This window comes from Chelon labrosus (genome assembly GCF_963514085.1).
Source record: "Chelon labrosus genome assembly, chromosome: 22".
In the NCBI taxonomy this organism is placed as follows: domain Eukaryota; kingdom Metazoa; phylum Chordata; class Actinopteri; order Mugiliformes; family Mugilidae; genus Chelon; species Chelon labrosus.
The window spans coordinates 22,684,987-22,704,927 of NC_140355.1; the positions used below are offsets into that span (position 1 = coordinate 22,684,987).

General features: G+C 43.1%; 1 protein-coding gene across 1 annotated transcript; it reads left to right on the forward strand.

Moving 5' to 3' along the window:
* Positions 1 to 15,600: 15,600 nt before the first annotated feature.
* tacr1b (tachykinin receptor 1b) lies at positions 15,601 to 19,885 on the forward strand. Its single transcript, XM_084571811.1, has 6 exons — positions 15,601 to 15,858; positions 17,009 to 17,184; positions 17,278 to 17,472; positions 19,067 to 19,217; positions 19,367 to 19,563; positions 19,747 to 19,885. Exons 1-6 carry the CDS (start codon positions 15,652 to 15,654, stop codon positions 19,880 to 19,882), a joined length of 1,062 nt encoding a protein of 353 aa, XP_084427937.1. The 5' UTR covers positions 15,601 to 15,651; the 3' UTR covers positions 19,883 to 19,885.
* The last annotated feature ends 56 nt before the right edge of the window (positions 19,886 to 19,941 follow it).

Sequence of the window (19,941 nt, forward strand, 5' to 3'; positions counted from 1 at the left end):
CTGAAACAAAGACGACTGGACTTGTTGGGTTTCTAGAAGACGTTTCATCCAAGTCTTCAGTTCTAATACACTGGTGGATTGGTGGCTGGAGTTTACAGAGAAATATCTGTGGGTGGTGTCCACCTGAAACTCACATGACTAGAGTCTGGTAATGATCAGATACTCAACAGGAAGTGAAGGAATCTGTGTCTTTCCCCAATGAACGGTACTCTATCAACCCATTAATGTCATTAGACTCCAGTCTCAAAGTGTGAACGTGGGTGAAAGATTCATGATTAAGACAAATTCCACCAACTACAGTTTCATTATCCAGTCCTTGAGTCTGTGAAGGTTCTTCAATCGTCCAGGTCGTGGTATATCCACAAAAACACAGATGAAATAAACACAACTGGACTTGTTGGGTTCCTTGAAAACATTTCATCCAAGTCTTCAGTTTTAATCGATTTAAGTGAACGTAAACTCACCACCAGTCTTTTAGAACTGAAGAAACTACCCTAATGTTTGTTTTAGCGTTTGAAAACACTTACTTTCTCATTACTAAAAGGTCTCTAATAGACTCTAGTCATGTGAGGTTCAGGTGGACACCACTCAGATGTTCTTGGAAAAACCTCGATCCCCCACCAGTCTGTTAGAACTGAAGACTCGGTTGAAACATATTCTAGAAAACCCAACAAGTCCAGATGTCTTTGTTTTTTGGATATTCTGAAGCTCTATGCACAGAAACAGAGGTGCTGTCCTCATGAGTCCATGATATCCTGGCTGAGTGAAGATGGATATATGGCCGGGGTTTATGTTCAAATAGGAACATCTATTAGAACTGAAGACTTGGATGAAACGTCTTCTAGAAACTCAACAAGTCCAGTCGTCTCTGTCTCAGCTTTGTTTTCAGGATAAACCATGACCTGGATGACTGAGAACCTTCACAGACCAATGTCTAAGTCTACAGACAACATTTCTAATTCTGAGTGAAATATTTTGATATATAATATTCATGCTCCCCTCAGACATTTAACTTTTCATCTAGTACCATCTACTGAGGTTTATTATTATGATGATTATTCACTAAACATTTTGATGTTAAATCTGGAGGAGTAGAGCAGTCCAGGATGTAGCTCAGACCGGTAAATCAGCCGAGTGGAGTTTTTGTTTCCTCGGCCAGACGATGGAAAGAGCCGTATCTAATTTAAACAACCTCCATTAGTCATCTTTAACGAGCAACCAAGCGCCTCCTCTAATGACTATCTGAAAGCCATGGGTAATCTATTAGCGGGCACCTTTTTCTAATTTTACTCCGAGCAGATCAATCTCCATTAACATCACCAGCCTGGAGGGGCGGCTCGCGTGGTCTCCACACTGTTTGTCTATGTATATATATATTTATATATATATATATTTATATATTAACACAAGGCTGCATGTGTCACTAGTCTCCTGGTTTCTCATTGCTCACTTTGTTCCTCCCTAAAATGAGCTCAGAACTCATAAACTGGTCGATGTGAGCGCTACCAGAGCTAAGTGTCGTAAACCTCAATGTGACATTCACAGAGTCAATCAACTCAGGGGACGATTGTGTAATCTGTGTTAACCACAACACAACACAATACAATACAATGTTCCGCAGTGCATCCAGCACCTACAGCTCAGGTCACCAAGAGGTTTGTTATGTTCATAGTTTGCATTCTTATGTGTCTGATCTCTGACCGGCCGCTGTAATCCCACAGCAGGAGATCAGGGCATATTACCTTCACAGTGTTATGGATCATGTATGGGCCACTGGGGAAATCACAAACACACACTGAAGTCTGGTAAACTTTGATTATGACTAAAAGCTGCACCAATCTCAATATTTTTATACTAATGATGAATTAAAGGACTGTGTGTGGTGTAAAACAGGTTGTTTCAGCTCATTGTTTTTTTTCTCTGGTGTGCATTTTCTACTTTGCACCTCCTGTCCAGCATCAAATGAAACTCCAGATAGATAAATGAGGTTGCACACGCGTTGTGTTATTATGAAACTCGGCCTGATCATAGTTTGGTGAAGTGATCAAAGTAGCAGTAGCACTATGGAAAGCAAGCAGATCCTCAAGTGCAGTTGCAGTAAATAGGTTTACCCTGCAGAGGGCAGTAATAGGGTCAAAACTGCATCATTACCACTGGATCCAAAATGGCAAAGGAGATACCTGCACAACATAATATGGACAGAATTTGTCATTGTTCTGGACTGTGGCAATAATAATAAAATATATTTGCATAAAACTGCATATTTTTCACATGTTGATAAGAGGATTAAAAACTTTAAGACAGATTAATCTGTGTTATTGGAAATCGTGCGACTAATCACAATCAAATATTTGAATCCATCCACAACCCTAGTTTACGTACAGTACATATAGCAACTGTATTTTCCTTGTGCTTTCAGTTTAGTTTTTAAATATTTTAATCTTCTGACATTCCCAGTGTACATATATAAATTACAACTAAAGCTAATTTGTTAGAGTACTACTGCTACCAGCTTCCATTTCTTACTCAGACTCCATTATGCCGTGTTCAATATTAGAGCTGCGTAAGTACGTGTCATGATTTTGAGTTTTGTGCTTTTTTGATACTCAGATTTGTTTTCCTTGTGCTTCTTCTTTAGTTTTGACACTAGAGCTAAACTAAATTAAGTCAAATACTATTTTACATTGGAGTTTTTCTTCTTCACAGCTGCAGCCCTTTCTCCAACCACCTTTTACAAGGTTTTTTTGAGACTGTAAAGACTTTCTGCAAGACTTGAAAACTTATTTTCAGATTTGTAAACTTCTTTAATGGATTTAAAGCTTTTAAGCCCTGAGTTTGTTTTTGCTGTTTCTGGTTATAGGGTGATAAATTAATCCTACTCTGGATAGGTAAAGATTAATGCTGATTATTGTTGCCATCTGCTGGACGTTTAAAGAGATAATATCTGCTAACACATAACTTAATGAGGTGATAATAGGCTGTGATCACAACTTGTTCCGTTGTACCCGAACATCAATTAGTACCGACGTTTTAGTTCTTTTATAATAAAGAACATTCATAAGAATAATAATCTCCAGGATGACATAGAACACATTCACTACATGTAGAGGAGGGTTAACATTTCTAAGAAAATTTTTATTCTAAATGAAGAGGAGCGATGCTAGAATTGAACCTAATCAGCATGTGGCTATGCTAATACGTCATGACTCCACCTGTTCCTTTCTTCACTTGTTCCATCTTTACCTGTTTGGGAGCCAGGTAAGTTCCTGTGTGAAGCCATGTTCCTTTGAGCTGAGACCCAAACCGGTGAGAGATCCTCAGGTTTGCTTCAGGCCGAGAAAATTTAAATAAAAAAATAAAACACAAAACAGGCCTCGAGCTTCCTGCCTTCTTGTAAAAGCTGAGAGTCCTTGGCTCACCGCTCCACCATCACTGGAGGGAAGTCACACTTTCACACCTCCTCTCATACGTTCCTCCTTTCAGCTCGTCGTCCTACCAGGTTATTTCCACATCCGTCTTTCTTGCTTCAATTAGCCATGTGCGACTATGTGAGTAGTCGGTCTGAATAAGACCTGCGCCATTCACTGGGTTGGAAGCGTTCTCCTGTAAGCTGTGGTGGAAATCCACTAAAATCTCCAAAGCAGCAAAGAGCCAGAGGCTTTAAGAGGGTCGACACACACCACAGGGCCCTCGAGGACTCTCCTCCTCCTCCCATGCAAACACTCTCACTCTCGAGAAAACCAAAGCAGATCTGTCGTCAGCATAACTTTATGTCTCTGACGACGCCGACGGTCCCGTATCAGAGCCTCAAACTACCCACCCCAGGCCTCGTGTTTGCTGCACACCTTTGATTCCTGACAAAAACACACCAAACGCTCACAGTCACCCCACGACTAACACACACACACACATCTTGGAGTTCCTCAGCTCTAATCAGCTTACAGGCTTCAGACCTCATGGCCTCTTGGGAACAGGAACCACGCTGCAAAATATTCATCTCATACATGTTTGCACCCAGCAGAGTTTTTAGATTATCTACCAAAGAGCACCGATCGGCCGGGGGTCGTACACGTCTCACCAGGCTGTGTACATTTAACTTCCTTAAAGCTGCACGTCTGGCGTAGCTTAAACAGAGGCACAGAAAAAATACCTCTGAATCAACGTTCACGACTACTGTTACTCTTCTGTCCATCACCACATCAAACCACGCCCCCAAACGATCTGACTGGCTGAGCAGATCGTTGCTGGAGCAGAACCAGTTCCAAACGGAGAGACTCCAGACCGCGGGCAGAATGTACACATCAGACCAAGCACAGTCCAAATACCTGGATGTGTACTTGCATTGACAACGCATGGAGAGGTGTTTTGTGAAGGCTTGTGTGGAACTGGTACAGCCAGGTATCCCAGAATGCATTTCAAGTTCATCAAGGTTCCAATTCCCAAAGGAGCGTCCCACGTCCTCCCTAGAGTCTATACTTCAAAATTAAACAGCTCTGTACAACAGTTTGTAGCTCTTCCTGTCTTCCTAGCCTCTCAGCTAACAGTAGCTTTTCCTAGTCTCCTAGCCTCCTAACCCTAACCCTAATAGTAGCTCTTCTTATCATCTTAGCCTCCCAGCTAATAGTAGCTCTTCTTGTTTTCTATTTTGAATGATGAATCCAGACTACTGCCACCTGCTGGTATAAAGAGTTATTTCCTCTCAGGTGTAGAACATATGAACCAGCTGATCATTGGCTCTAGTCTCAGTGGTGCGTTCAAGTGTAACGTTTTCCGTCCAGACACAGGAGACATCACAGTCGGCCTTCGTTGCCGGTAGTTCTTTGGTGTCGGTTAGACTTGGTTTATATGTGAAGGGAGAGAACTTGAAGGTTTAATTTAACATCTTTAGTTTCTAACCTGAGGGGTCTGCCGGCTCGTGGGGCTCTAAATTGCCGTCCTCGTCGTTGTAGTGCCCCTCTCTGTCGTGGTAATATCCTCGGTGTGAGTGGTCGTGGTGGTGGTGGTCGTACTGTCGCGACTCGCGCTCTGCGTCGCTGGCGTGGGAGTGATGTCGACGCCTTTTCCGTCTGTGGGAAACCGGAACGCCGATGTAGAACGGCTGGGCCTCTGAGACAGAGACAGAGTGGAGGTAGTTAGAGAACCAGAAAGATCTGCAGGGTTAGGATGACTTCTTAAACGTCCATGTCTGTAATAATAGTTAGCAGCTTGTTAGCTTAGCACAAAGACTTGATTGACTGAATGATTGATGGATGGATGGATGGATGAATGGATTGATGGATGGATGGATGAATGGATGGATGGATGGATGGCTCGACAGGTAAACCTGGGCTTTGATTAAAGGCTCTTGGTTGGATTATATTTTTCAGGGTCACGTTTTATTCTCACCATCCTCCTCCTCATCGTCGTAGTGCCTGTGACCTCTGCTTCTCCCTCGCTGACAATCATGATGATCCATCCTGAAACAGACAAGAAGAGGAACTTGACTACTGTGAAAAAGCTGTTTGTGTTAGAGATCAAAACATTTTTAAAATAATCGTATCAATCGACAGAAAATGTAGCCAAAGCAAATCATTTGTATTTGATTTAAGGCAGACGTAAACCCAAACCAAATGTTAAAGAATATGACTAACCCCTTGACTTACAATAAGAATACCATCAATATGACGGACAGTCAAAGTAGAACGCAACAGTACCCACAATCCTCTCTGCTCCACTCTAACTTGAAACTAGAGAAACCCAGGGTCAGCCCAGGGTCATAGAGACCAGGGTCCATAGAGACCAGGGTCCATAGAGACCAGGGTCCATGGAGACCAGGGTCTATAGCTACCAGGGTCCATGGAGAACAGGGTCCATAGAGACCAGGGTCTATAGAGACCAGGGTCCATGGAGACCAGGGTTCATAGAGACCAGGGTCTATTGCTACCAGGGTCCATAGAGACCAGGGTCATAGAGACCAGGGTCCATGGAGACCAGGGTCATAGAGACCAGGGTCCATGGAGACCAGGGTCCATAGAGACCAGGGTGAGTGACATGGACCTGATGAAACTGGATCCGGACCTCCCTGGTTTTTATTCACTACGATTAAAAACTAAACTAAGCATCATTCCCGTGCTGGTACGTTTCTTTGGTCAGGGAATCCTCTCGGTCTTTCCGTCATCATCCGTTACTGTACGTACAGCTCTGCAGGTCCACATGACAACACATGTGCAACCTCGGACAGATCGATGGATGATGAAAGGAAAACTGGATGGAAAACCCCCCGGAGCCCTTCAGGAGCCGACTGACACCCAGGCCCACACATGCCAAGAGGAAACGGCTGCACAGGAATTCCCACGAAACCGCTGCCGCAACTAAAACCAGAAGTCGATTCTGAGTTTAGACGTCTCCTAATATCGTAACATATACATAAATAATTACACATATTACAATGTGTTTAACTTGAGACTGTACGCTCCAGAAAACTAATAAAAGAGCTGCAGAAAATTTGTTTTGAAAACCTGCAAATATCTCTTCTGATGGTCAGTTATGTTTCCGATAGATATATGACTCGTTGTGGTAACTCAGCTTCTGTATCAGTTTTAAATACAGACTTTATTTGTGCATAAATCATCTTTCACAGTCAGCTCCTCCTCCAGTCAATCATTAAGGCTTTACATTTATTTAAAATATTAAATTCAAAATGTGGGCCTCCTGCCAAATGTTGACCATAGAACTGTTCTGCAGATGCACTAAGTAAAAGTAGTTTTTAACATTTTCTGAAATTTGACATCTTGTAATATTGTAATATACCCAAATAATTACACATATTACAATGAAAACATAAATAGAGGAACTGAACATTTAGGTAAAGGAGTCATTTGCTGTTTATAGGACGTTCTGATAGATACAGAACTCGTTGTGATAATTTAGCTTCTGTATAATGTTTTAAACACAGGCTTTATTCATGCAAAACAAATCATTTTAAATCCTAATTACTCATATTCTTATATTAAATTCAAAATGCAGGCCTCCTGTGTCAGGTTGACAGTCAAATAGTAATACACTGAGAATAAACAGAAACGCCTCCAAGCATGAGTTCAGAGGCAGAACCAGGTGGTTTTTACAAAATAGACTTAAATATCTTAATAAATAGCTTAACTGCACATTCTTTATATTTAGAAACCCTTTGTGAAGTATTTAGAACCAAAACCTGATAAATAAGTGACTTCATAAACCTTGAGTATATATGAATATTTATTAATGAAGCGTTAGCATGTCCATCAGCTGCTGTTCTTTGCCTGGACGCCAGTATCAGTGAGCTATGAATGAAATAATAAAACTGCAGCCGTGTCGGTGGTGAACTGATCTCTGGTGACGTCCGTTTCGTCTGAAGCTGATTTTGGGTGAGTTTTCTAGGCTGATCGATACGCGTCATGTCCCATCGCCTCCCAGTCCCTGAAGCCTGATCAGTGAGTGTGAAGGACGGTCACATGAGTCCAGTCATCCGGACACACTCCACCCAAAACACACACTCAGATTAATGAGAGGCGCTCTCAGCAGATTATTAACACTGAGGCTTTAATCCCATTAATCTGACTATCTGAATACTTCTGGAGGAAACAACAGACAGTTATACTGTTAATCTGGACATGAAGGCTCACTCTCTATAAGCACCATTTTTTTCCCATTAAATGGATTTTTGTCCTCGTGCAAAATCAAATTTCCGATTAATGATGTTTGGAAATTTACACTAACTGGCCAGTTCATTAGGTACACTAATATAACAGTCCAAACATAATTCAATTAATTTTAATTTCCAGTCGTTGTCATGACTTGGGGAGATGAGACGCATTTTAGAACAAGATGAAAAAATCTCTTTTTGTCAATGAGAGCAAAGAAAAATCTCTGTTGATAAAGGCGCAGGGGATTATTGAGGAAATACAATTTAAATTTACACTAATTGGCCACTTCATTAGGTACACTTGTGAATGTATTCTACTAAAAGAGTCCTGCTCTAAATCCCATTTTGACATGTTAGTCAGTGGGCTAGACTAAATTACAGAAACACTTTAGATCTATCCAGTTTAACAGTTTAACAAACTGATCATCCAGTTAAATTACCATCAACTGAACATTAGAACAGTCATGCATTCACTAGTGTACCTAATGTTTTGTGTATAAATTTAATTTCTTGACCACAGAGAGAAACAAGCCTCGATCATAGGCTGCAGTCCAACCTTAGTCCAGTTCTGAACTAACCACCGTTAATACACAAGTCTACCAATATAACACTACCAGGTCCATCTCTGCAGCTCGTTGCTGTGTTTGTCTAAATGATGTTTTCAGGAAGTCACCCAGACGCCCTGCTCTGGTGGTCAGGACCTTTCCTTTCCATGACGTTTTCTATCAGTAGACTCCATTAACCTCTGAGCCCAGCCCTGGTCAACAGGTGCCAACCAGAACCCTCTGAGTCTGGACTCTAAACTGATCTTTACTAAACCAGAGAGTTTTACAAACTGTGACTCAAACAAAGATCTGCAGACGAAGGCAACGTGTAGCACGTAGCAGGAGCTAGCCTAGCTGACTGAAGCTATTAAAACTCATCAGGATCTGGAAAATGAACCTACTCAAGGACTGGTTCAGTTTCCTGGAGACGTTTCATCCAAGTCTTCAGTTCTAATAAAAACCAACCACTAATTTAAAAATGTAGAATCTGATTAAACATCTTCAGGAAACCAAACAAGTCAAAGTTGTATTTGTTCATTTATCTGAATGAACCAGATAACAGACCAAAATTAAACTTTACCACACATCTTAAAGTATTAGAAGGTCTTCTGCAGCTTTGTTTGCATGCATTGTTTTTTTTATTCAAATTAAAGTAGACGATCAACACCACAGACAATTAGAATAAAAAACTACAGCTTCACATTAAAAATTTGACTCACAGTTTGTCCTAAAAATGAAATTATCCAAAAGATTATTTGTCACTTTGATAAAATAAATATGACGTCAATTAAACCTGATTTAGTTGTTTTGCAAAAAAAAACCAAAAAAACAACAACGAATGCATCACTAAACTACTAAACGTTCTATAACCTGAAGTGAATCACTTTTCTGTGAACATGAATAATAAATCTGAGTCTTACCTGATGTGAGAGGTGGAGCTGAGGAACCAGAGTCACGGAGCAGGAGATGACAGAATGAATCTAGAGTCTGAACCCGTCCAGAGAGAAATGAAGCAGCTGAACGTCGACAGACAAACTCTCAATGACGGAGCATCGAGTATCGGACGAGGCCTCAGGGGTGAGTGTTAGGAAGTCATGGAGGGCTGTGGATGGAGTAGGACACTGACAGGGATCAATACTGGGGGGGAGGGAGGGGGAGAGGGGTGAGGGGTCCATTCACATTTTCTACACGTTCTTTATTCCAGCATGGATTTATTTAAACAACAGCTTCAACTTGACTCTAGAGTTTCTCTGCAGGAGTTGATCTGTTTATAATTAAATCATTAGTAATTGCTGAGGAGACTGAGGTCCTCTGGGTCCTCAGGACAGGACACCACTCAGGACCTTCTATGACACTGTGGTTGTATCTGCAACCTTCTACACCGTGGTCTGCAGGTGTGGTGGAGACACAGAGAGGGACCAAACAAGACTGACAGGACAAACTGATCAAGAGGATGTTGGTCAAACTGTCAAACATCAAGAACAACCCCTCTGACCATCTGCATGGGACAGTATGGACGGTCTCCTCCTTCATCCAGAGACTGATCCTTCAGCAGTCAGACTCTTTAACATCAGATGTCTCAGCTTCTTTTCTTAGACATATAAAGAACATAACACATGTGTCTATACCAACTCATCCCTGTGTTTCCTCATGTCATGTTGCTGCAGCTCCTCCTGTAGTTTATCTTTATTATCATATTTATTTCTCTGTTATTTTAATTTACTATAGTTGGTATTTAAAAGCTGATGGAAGACCTTCATCATTATGTTCCACTCTTTTCACTTATTATAGCACTTTATATGAGTAATAAACTTTAGGTATTAGCACTTTAACAATAACAAATTTTTAAAAATTAAATATTTTAATTGTAATTTAAATACACTCATAGCAGAGCCAATATAACAACATAGAAGCAATAGAAATAGATGTGACAGTAAATATATAAAGAAATATAAGAGCATCTAGATGTAAGGCTTATATTTAGACGGTGGAAAAATAAATAAGAATATATAGGCAGGATAGTAAAAATATAAAAATATAAAGCAATAATAATAAAAAAATATAAGACAATATAAGCAGTATAGGGAAATAGTTAATATAGATAAAACAAATAGCATATTATAAAAGCTCAGTTAATCCAGCTGAGGTCTGCTGTGAGTTATGAGCTCCAGTTTAGAGTCATTTAAATTACTTTACCACCAGTACGATAAATAAACATTTATTAAATAAATCCTCATCCTAACCAAACTGAGGCCTCCTCTCTCTCCACTAGAGGTCTCTGGAAGCTGCTGATCAGCTGATTGATGTTGTTAGAAACCCTCACAGAATCCTGACCAGAGATCATCTGGAGTGAATAATAATTATTAATATATATGTAGTTAAATGTTCTCATTAATAATAATAATTATTAATATATATGTAGTTAAATGTTCTCATTAATAATAATAATTAAAAACATCCCAGACGTACAATATCCCTGTGGAATACTACAGCTGAAGAGAGACGTAAATATTCTACATGTTGCCAGAGATACACCGATCAGGCATAACATTATGACCACCTTCCTAATATTGTGTGGGTGACTCATCAGAGAATGGACATGGGCCTTCTGACGGTGTCCTGTTGTTAGTGGGGGGGCCTTTGAGGGGAGGGGCCTCTGTGGATCATCCCACAGATACTTGATCAGTTTGGGATCTAGTGAATTTGGAGGCCAGGTCAACACCTTGTGCTGTTCTTCATGTTTTTTTTTTAGTTGTTCCTAAAGTGTTTTTGTGTGTGTGTCTGTGTCAGGCTGCATCCTGCTGGGGATGGCTGCTGCCATCAAGGAGTGTCATTGCTATGGGGTGGGGGTGCCTGGTCTGGTCTAGGTGGGTGCTACATGTCTAAGTAACATCCACACCAATGAATGACAGGTCCAGAAGTTTCCCAGCAGAACACTGAACTGTCACAAGATGGTTTAAATGTTATTCACTTCTCCTGTCAGTGGTCATAATGTTGTGGCTGACCAATCCTAGTGTGTATAACAAACGTGTGAAAGGTGTAGAGGGTCCACCCCCAAACTCACCTGTAGTCCACAGAGCTCAAAGTCTACAGAGGCAGGATAACAGGACTGGATCCTCAGACCGGGCCCCTTCTCACGAGGCCCCTGGTCAATAATTAAACCTATAAAACAAACATTTAATTTAATTTAACGTCTCAAACATTGATCAGTTAGACCATGAAGGTGTTTTATTCTAATTGTTGAGTTAGAGTTCATTTTCCTGTCGTCACTGCTCCAATATTACGACATAAAAACAACGTAGTAGTAAATTATTTAACGTTTTCATAAAATCAATTAATTACCAAAATAATCCCGTGACCACAAACCCCTGAACAAACCCACTGATACGACGCTAACAGAAGCACGTGGTGTTTATGCTACAGGCCTTAATGAAGCGTCTCATTTGCATATCTGATAAATAAAACGTCGTCCTCCGTTTGAAGAGTCTGGCGTGGAACAATCGAGCTCGTCGCAGTTTCTCATATCTGATGTTGAATGTGGAGCGAGGACGCCTGAGGCCAGAGGAAGATCATCTCAGAGGCTTCACTTCGCACAAAGACACAAAGAGACCACAAAGAAAAGCTGAAATAAAACCACACGCTTCTTATTAATCCTCAGACGTGTCGCATGAAATTGTGGGGAAATGACTGATGGGAGGTGAAGAGATTTGTTTTTTTCTTCTGTTTCCTTATTCTCGGCCTCACAGCTACAGAACCGTCGTCAGGAAGCGTGACGGCCGACCTTCAGACTTTGGCTGCAGAGACGTTTGGCTCCTGGCAAAGACGAAGCGCTCTGACAGCGAAGGAGACGAACTGAAGAAGCCTCGATGCTCGGCGTCTGCTCTGAGCTCTGGAGCAGGAACGAAATATTAGAGCAGATTTATCCGGGACGAGCAGCGTCGGGTGTTTGTTGATGAAAAAGAAGTCAGAGCTGCTGCAGAATTATCTACATTTCTGCATAAAAATGACTCAAAGAGAAACCAAACCCAAACCTCAGACACATGAAACAGAAATATTACACTTATGTGTTTGTAAAGTCGAGAAAGTGAGCCAATATTACATATCAGTGAGGTGTAAACGTAAGTGAATCCTCCTTTGGAAGACAAACTGCAGACCCTGGATGATGGTAACAGCTAACTCAGCCGCCGTAGTGTTAGCATTGAATGGGAAACACTGAAATGTTTATGTGAGTTTAACACGACTGCACATAAAACATATAACATAACACAACAAAAACAATGATGGATGTAGCGTGACGTTGTCATGGAGGGGGGAGGTCAAGGCTGTAGATGGGTCAACAAAACATCAGATTAACTCTTGTCGTTGACCCACATCAGCCGGCGCCGGATCTTTAAACCTCGACCTCAAAAGGTTCCACAGAGCTTTTCTTCAGCTCTCAATTAATCCTGAAGAACAATCTTTTTCCTCCGCGTAGCTCCATTTCTGCAGCGCCCCCCGGTGGACAAGCCTGTGGGGGCAGTGCTATGATCTGGGGTTGCTGCAGTTGCTCAGGTCTATGTTCAGCAACATTAGGTGTCCAAAGAATGAGGTCAGCTGACTACCTGAATATACTGAATGACCAGGTTATTCCATCAATGGATCATATTCCAAGATGACAATGTCAGGATTCATGGGGCTCAGATTGTGAAAGAGTGGTTCAGGGAGCATGAGACATCGTTTTCACACATGGATTGGCCACCACAGAGTCCAGACCTTAACCCCATTGAGAATCTTTGGGATGTGCTGGAGAAGGCTTTGTGCAGTGGTCAGACTCTCCATCATCAATACAAGATCTTGGTGAAAAATTAAAGCAACACTGGATGGAAATAAATCTGGTGACATTGGAGAAGATTCTGGAAACAATGATACAGAGAATGAGCTGGAATCAAAGATAAAGGAGGTCCAACTAAATGTTAGAGTGGGGGACCTTCTTTTTTGTCCAGGTCGTGTCTATGGAGACACCACATTGTAGATCAGTGTATAAGTGAATCGTTTGAAACAGTGAATTCAAGTTTAAAGACAGAAAATAAAAGAGCAGGAAGAAGCAGAATGAAAACAAAGTTAAACTAGATGTGAAATCAGTGCAGACCAAAGCTCAAGGTCAGTGACGTAACAGAACCAAACTCATGTCCCAAACTGAACTGGAGATGAAAACACAACGGCAGACTGAGTGAACCAGTGAGGAGGTGGATACGGAGAAGATGGAGGAAGATGTTTGTGCAGACGAGTGGGTTCAAAAACTTATATGAAATCCTGCTCAGCGTCCAACACTGGAGACACGATGGTGGACAGGAGGACAAACCTTCCTCCGTCCGCTCTGATGACGGGACTTTGGTTACACTCTCACTAATATTGACTCAACAGGACAAACACATAGAAGCACATGTTAGTTTAACCTTGGAGGCTGGTAAATAACAAACAGGCAAACAGGATGCCTGTCATGCTTGGGTGGGGGGGGCACCCTGGACAGGTAGAACCTAACCAGCATGTCTTTGGACGGTGGGAGGAAGCTGGAGAACCTGGAGAGAACCCACGCAGACACTGGGAGAACATGCAGACTACACACACACTGTTCTGCCCACTAGTCATAATGTTATGGCTATTCGCCCCTCTAATTTATTCCTCTAAACAACAAAACGTCCTCCACCCCCGTCAAGCCGCCCCCCAGGAATTGTTTCCTCACTTCATTTCACCCCTCGCTGTGAGATCTGAGTCGCCTCCTTTTCTCTTTTCGCGTCGACTCGTCCCCGTTTCTAAAGAGTTCTCACTTTTTAATGAGTTTTCTATAAAAACCAGACAAACGAAGGACCCCCCCCCCACCCCTCCCCCACCCCCCATCATTGTGTCTCTCCTCTCTGCTGCCGGTGTCACATCGTTTCCTCGTCTCTTATCCTCTCTACCTTCCTGACAGCAGCTGAGAGGAGCAGGTGACCGACGAGAATGAATTCCTGTTGGAGTTGTTTTTTTATTTATCTTCCCCTGCAGCCGATCCTAAAAGATGAGACACAGAGACACAGAAAGACGGAAAGAGAGAGAGAGAGCTTAAAAGACACCTCTCCATTCAGATATCTGTGTTTCCGTTACTATGGCGACAGTTGATCCAGACACCATTGAAAGCTGATGAACTTCTGACCCGACAACAAGTGAAATCAGTTCAGATGGAAGGAAAAGAATCTGAGTTCACAGAAACCAGAGACTGAAACCCCTCAGAGCAGGGAACTGAAGAAACCTGGAGCAGAACCTGGACCAGATCTTGGAGCAGAACCTGGACCAGAACCTGGAGGGAAACATGCGCAGGAGGCCTGATGGATAGAGACGGGAGAAGAAGACGAGACGAGAGGAACGAGATGATCTGATTAAAGCATCTGAACAGAGCGACGCCCGGCTGGAAAAACAGGAAGAAGCCATAGAACCGTAGTAGATCATCATAAACTTCTGCATGATGAGAAACAAACTCCAACATGTTCAGAGCAGATTAAACGAGTTTACATCTGTTTGTGCATAAAAATAACTCCAGAGTATAAAAAATATCAATAAAGAAACAAGGAAAGGACGAACCTGAAGCATCTCTCATCATCTGAGAGGTTCAGCTTCCTCAGTTTGTCAAATGTCCTGGAAGTGGACAAAAAGAACCCAATGAGACATTGAAATATCAGACTAAAATACACCAATATTACATATCAGAGAGAGTAAACACACCTCTGGGGTTACAGGTTAATTTCCAGGTCAAACAGAGTCCATCTGTGGTGTGAAGAAGATAAAAGTGTCAAAACACGTCCTAATGTTTTCCAAGATAATAAAGTAGACACGTGGAGGGATTCTTAATGTGTCACATGTTTGGTTTTTATTTGTCTTGATGACTAAATGTCTCCTCTGCTTTATTTATTTCTCTACAGCTGTTTTCTAAAGTGGCATAAACAAACATGGATCACTGTGACACCATCACCTGTCTCTAACCTCCACCTTATATAACTACTATCATGACAATGAGCTCCATCTAATCCGGCTCAGGTCGCGTTAGGGGTCCGGATCAGTTCTGATGTCTCAGGGTCAAACCGACTCGGAGACCTGATACCGGACTAATCAGAGGGGGGAGGGGGGAGTGAGTGAGAGAGTGAGAGAGTGAGAGAGGAGGGGGGGTATTGGTGGAGGGTTAAACAGCCTGGAGAGCGTCAGTAGTTGTGGGGGTGCGTCATGGCGCGGTGATGTCCTCCGGAGCGCGCGGCGGTGGCGGTGCTTGTCTCGGTGCGTAAAATGTGCCAACTGCGCCTTTTCTGTCGTTTCAACATTTTCACGCGCGCTGCTCGTTTTGGCCGCAGAGAAGAATCCCTTCCAGTGACGGGGGGCTATTTTTAACACCCTGCCACCCCCCCCCACGCCCAACCCTTGGAGGCCGGTGCCCAGAACATGGAGCCTCTCAACGGCACCGAGTGTAACGGGACGAACGGCAGCTGCAGCGACGGCTCCAACCAGTTCATCCAGCCGGTGTGGCAGATCACTCTGTGGGCTGTGGCGTACTGCAGCATGGTGGCCGTGTCCGTGGTCGGTAACCTGGTGGTCATCTGGATTATTCTGGCGCACAAACGCATGAGGACCGTCACCAACTACTTCCTGGTGAGAAAGGGCGTGTTCTTTTTGTTCTTCACATTTAATTAAGAGTTTAAAGGTTTGTGTCCTCACATAGATTAAACCACCACCTGATTGGTTTGTCATGTGAATGCGTTCTCTACTCAGACTTGTTTTAAACTAAAGAACATCCAACAAATAAGATGAGACAGAGACAAGTGCACCTGCTGGGTTTCTAGAAGATGTTTCCTCCAGGTCTCCAGCTCTAAAGACTGGTGGCTTTAAACAGGAACATCTGTGGGTGGTGACATGTGGAGATACTCACCTGTAGTTGGAGGAATCTGTTTTCTTTCTCCAGTGAACGAGGCTCTAATGAACCTTTTTCAAACCATCTGTTTTCTCTGGCTGAATTGTGGATGTTGTGTCCAACGATGGACACGGATTAATCATCATGGATAAAGACGTAACAGACAGAAATCACTGATGAGGGTTCCTGTCTGAATCTTAACATCAGTCATTTAAACTCTCCACCAGCAGACGTCTCACCTTCATTATTTTCATGAATCGTTTGGTTGATTAAATTATGTCAGGATGCGTTTTATCGGATTAACAGACGATAACATTCAGCATTCAGCTCTGTGTCGTCGTCAAATGTGCAGATATAGAACTGCAGTTTTAATCACTCAACAGTGTGACGCTTAGTAATTTTATCTGGAGTTCTGCAATATGACGGAAAATGAAGGTGTTCTCGTTATCAAACAGGCAACTCATCCTCTCATCCAGCTCTGAGTGACGACTTGAAACAAAGTCCAGCTTCCTTTGTCTTAGATGTTTCATTATCAGATAATCTACCAGTTATTTCATGTTCAATCATGTCCAGAGGTATTCTGTTTGCAGCAAACACAGAGAAAAGCATCAAAGTGTACATTTAAAAAGAACAAAATCAAGTTTTGTTGATTATTATCCTGTTGGTCCAACCAGAGAGGAGGCTAAGCCCTGAGTTTAGTCTCCCAGGTTGTGAACTGTGTCTTTATCGTCTCCAGGTGACACAAAATATGTGAAAATGAAATAACTGATCACCTGAATGTCTGAGGAATGACTCCCTGGTTGGGTTTAGATGTCCTGGGTTCCTGATGGTTGTTGGGTCTAAATCCATCCTTACGTCCCTCCTCCTCCTCCTCCTCCTCCTCCTCCTCAGGTCAACCTGGCCTTTGCCGAAGCCGCCATGTCAGCCTTCAACACCGTCATCAACTTCGCCTACGCCGTTCACAACGAGTGGTACTTTGGTTTGGTCTACTGCCGCTTCCACAACTTCTTCCCCATAGCGGCCATCTTTGCCAGCATCTACTCCATGACAGCCATCGCCCTGGACAGGTCAGACGGATGGAGAGCGTAGACAGATGTAGATTTAGTCACTGATTAATCTACAGATGGTCCCAGTACATGCTGCTCTGTCTGTGTCTGCAGATACATGGCTATCATCCACCCCCTGCAGCAGAGGCTGTCCTCCACAGAGACCCGGGTGGTCATCGCTGTGATCTGGATGCTAGCTCTGCTGCTAACCTTCCCTCAGTACTACTACTCGTCCACCGCCGTCCTGCCTGGACGCACCGTCTGCTACATAGACTGGCCCGAAAACACCGCCGTGGACTTCCAGAAAATGTGAGTGGGTGACAGCGTACAACAATAATATGAAGCTAGGAAGAGCTACTGTTAGCTCAGAGGCTAGGAGGCTAGGAAGAGCTACTATAAGCTAGGAAGAGCTACTATTAGCTGGAAGGGTTGAAAACAGAAAGAGACACTTTTAGCTTGGATGCTAGGACTCAGATAGAGGGAGCTACCATTAGCTGGCAGGCTAGGAAGCTAGGTAGCACTGCTATAAGCTAGGAAGAGCTACTGTTAGCTCAGAGTCTAGGAGGCTAGGAAGAGCTACTATAAGCCAGGAAGAGCTACTGTTATCTAAGAGGCTAGGATGCTAGGAAGAGCTACTATAAGCTAGGAAGAGCTACTGTTAGCTCAGAGGCTAGGATGCTAGGAAGTGCTGCTATAAGCTAGGAAGAGCTACTATTAACAGGAAGGCTAAGCTCGGAAAAACTACTATTAATTGGGAGGCTAGGAAGCTTGCAAGAGCTACTATTAGCTGGAAGGGGTGAAACAGGAAAAGACACTTTTAGCTTGGATGCTAGTTCCAGAAGACACACCTCTAGCTGGGAGGTAGAGATGTGTCTTCAGGTGAAAGATCAGGTTTAAGTCGTGTGATTTGACAAATGATTTCAAGCTGAAGTTGTTTAAAGCTACAGTACTTCCTGTTGGTACTAAGGGCGGAGCCAGATCAGTCTCCAGCTACAGCCGCTACTCCACGTAAAGATGCAATGTAAGGAACTTTGCATTATCCATTAGAGGCACACCTGAGGCCACGCCTCCAGCCAATCAGAGTGGCATGAATAATGTATTATTTATGGAAATAGCTTGTAAACAGGCGGCTGGAGTGAAAGAGGTGAATCTGATCTGTCAGGAATGAACTGATGCAGACACGTTGAGAATAGGCTTCATCAAAATGAGTCATAGAGGCATCAATAGCAGATTTACTGCAGCTTTATCAATTAAACGAAAAAAAGATAACAATCTCTAAGGGTCTGATCAGAAATGAATGTTTGACCAGAAGATCATTTGTTCACACCTTACATTTTTATAATTGCATCCATCCATTGCATTCATCTCGTAGGGAGACGATGAGTTTCTCTCAGTGAACGATCTCACAGGTTTCTGCTTTACTGTGAACAGACTGAACAAATAGACGAGAGTCTTAGTGATGTGAGCAGGACAAGAGAAACAGGAAGTGAAGACGGGAAAGACGACGACGGAGACCAAAGAACATTTATCAGATCTCACAAATATTTCCATAACAACATAATGATCTACAAGACAGCTCTTCCTGGCATCCCAGCTAATAGTAGCTCTTCATTAGGTGTAGAACGTATGCACCAGCTGATCGTTGGTAGAAGTTTTTGTTCAAGTCCAACCTTTTTGATCCAGACACAAGAAACGCAACAGTCTGCCGGTAGTTATTTGATGCAGGTTTCGTTGTGTCCAGACCTTTAAAGGTTGTTGTGTTCTCTGAACTTTGATTTATATTTTTTAATCCATTATTTATCACGTTTTTTCACCTCCCGTCCTCCACAGTCTCAGCTTGTTCACTTGTCCTAAACACACCACATATCCTAAAATCTGTTTCCTCCTCTAACTGTTGCTGCAGATATTACGTGTGCGTGACGCTGCTGATCTACTTCCTGCCCCTGTGCATTATGGGATGGGCGTACACGACCGTGGGCGTCACCCTGTGGGCGAGCGAGATCCCGGGAGATTCGACGGAACGCTACAAAGAGCAGCTTACCGCCAAACGCAAGGTGACGCCTCCTCCGTCCTCCCCGCCGGGCACTATTGCTAAACGCTTCCATTTAATTTAATGGCCTTTTAATCCCCACGTCAAAACAACAACAACAAAAAAACAACAAACTGTGCAAAGGTTAGATTGTGAAGCTTGTTTCTGATGCAGGTGGTGAAGATGATGATCGTGGTGGTGTGTACGTTCGCCGTCTGCTGGCTGCCCTACCACGTCTACTTCCTCCTGCACCAGTTCTTCCCTGACTTGTTCGAGCAGCGCTACATCCAGCAGGTCTACCTGGCCGTCATGTGGCTCGCCATGAGCTCCACCATGTACAACCCCATCATCTACTACTGCCTCAACAGCAGGTGGGACATTATTTTAAAAACTAAAATTAAAAAAAGGGGCTAGCTGTCTTTGGGCGTGGGCGTTTATCCGTCTCTGTTGGCACTTGTGTAGGCGATCTGCTCCCGTGGCAGGTAATCTGTATTTGTGTTTATAATCCCTTCTGCAGCTTTAATCCTCCCTGCTGTGAAATGTTTGTCTTCCAGGTTCAGAGCCGGTTTCCAGCAGGTGCTTTGTTGCTGCGCTCCCGCCGCCGTTAAAGAGGAGCTGGAGCTCAAGTCGCCGCGTTGCCTCCAGACTCAGGTTCGTGTGACTGACGCATCGAGGCTCGTCTACTTTTAGTATTTAAAGAGCAGCTTAATCCAATCACAGCCCAGTAACCGTATCTAATACAGGCCTAA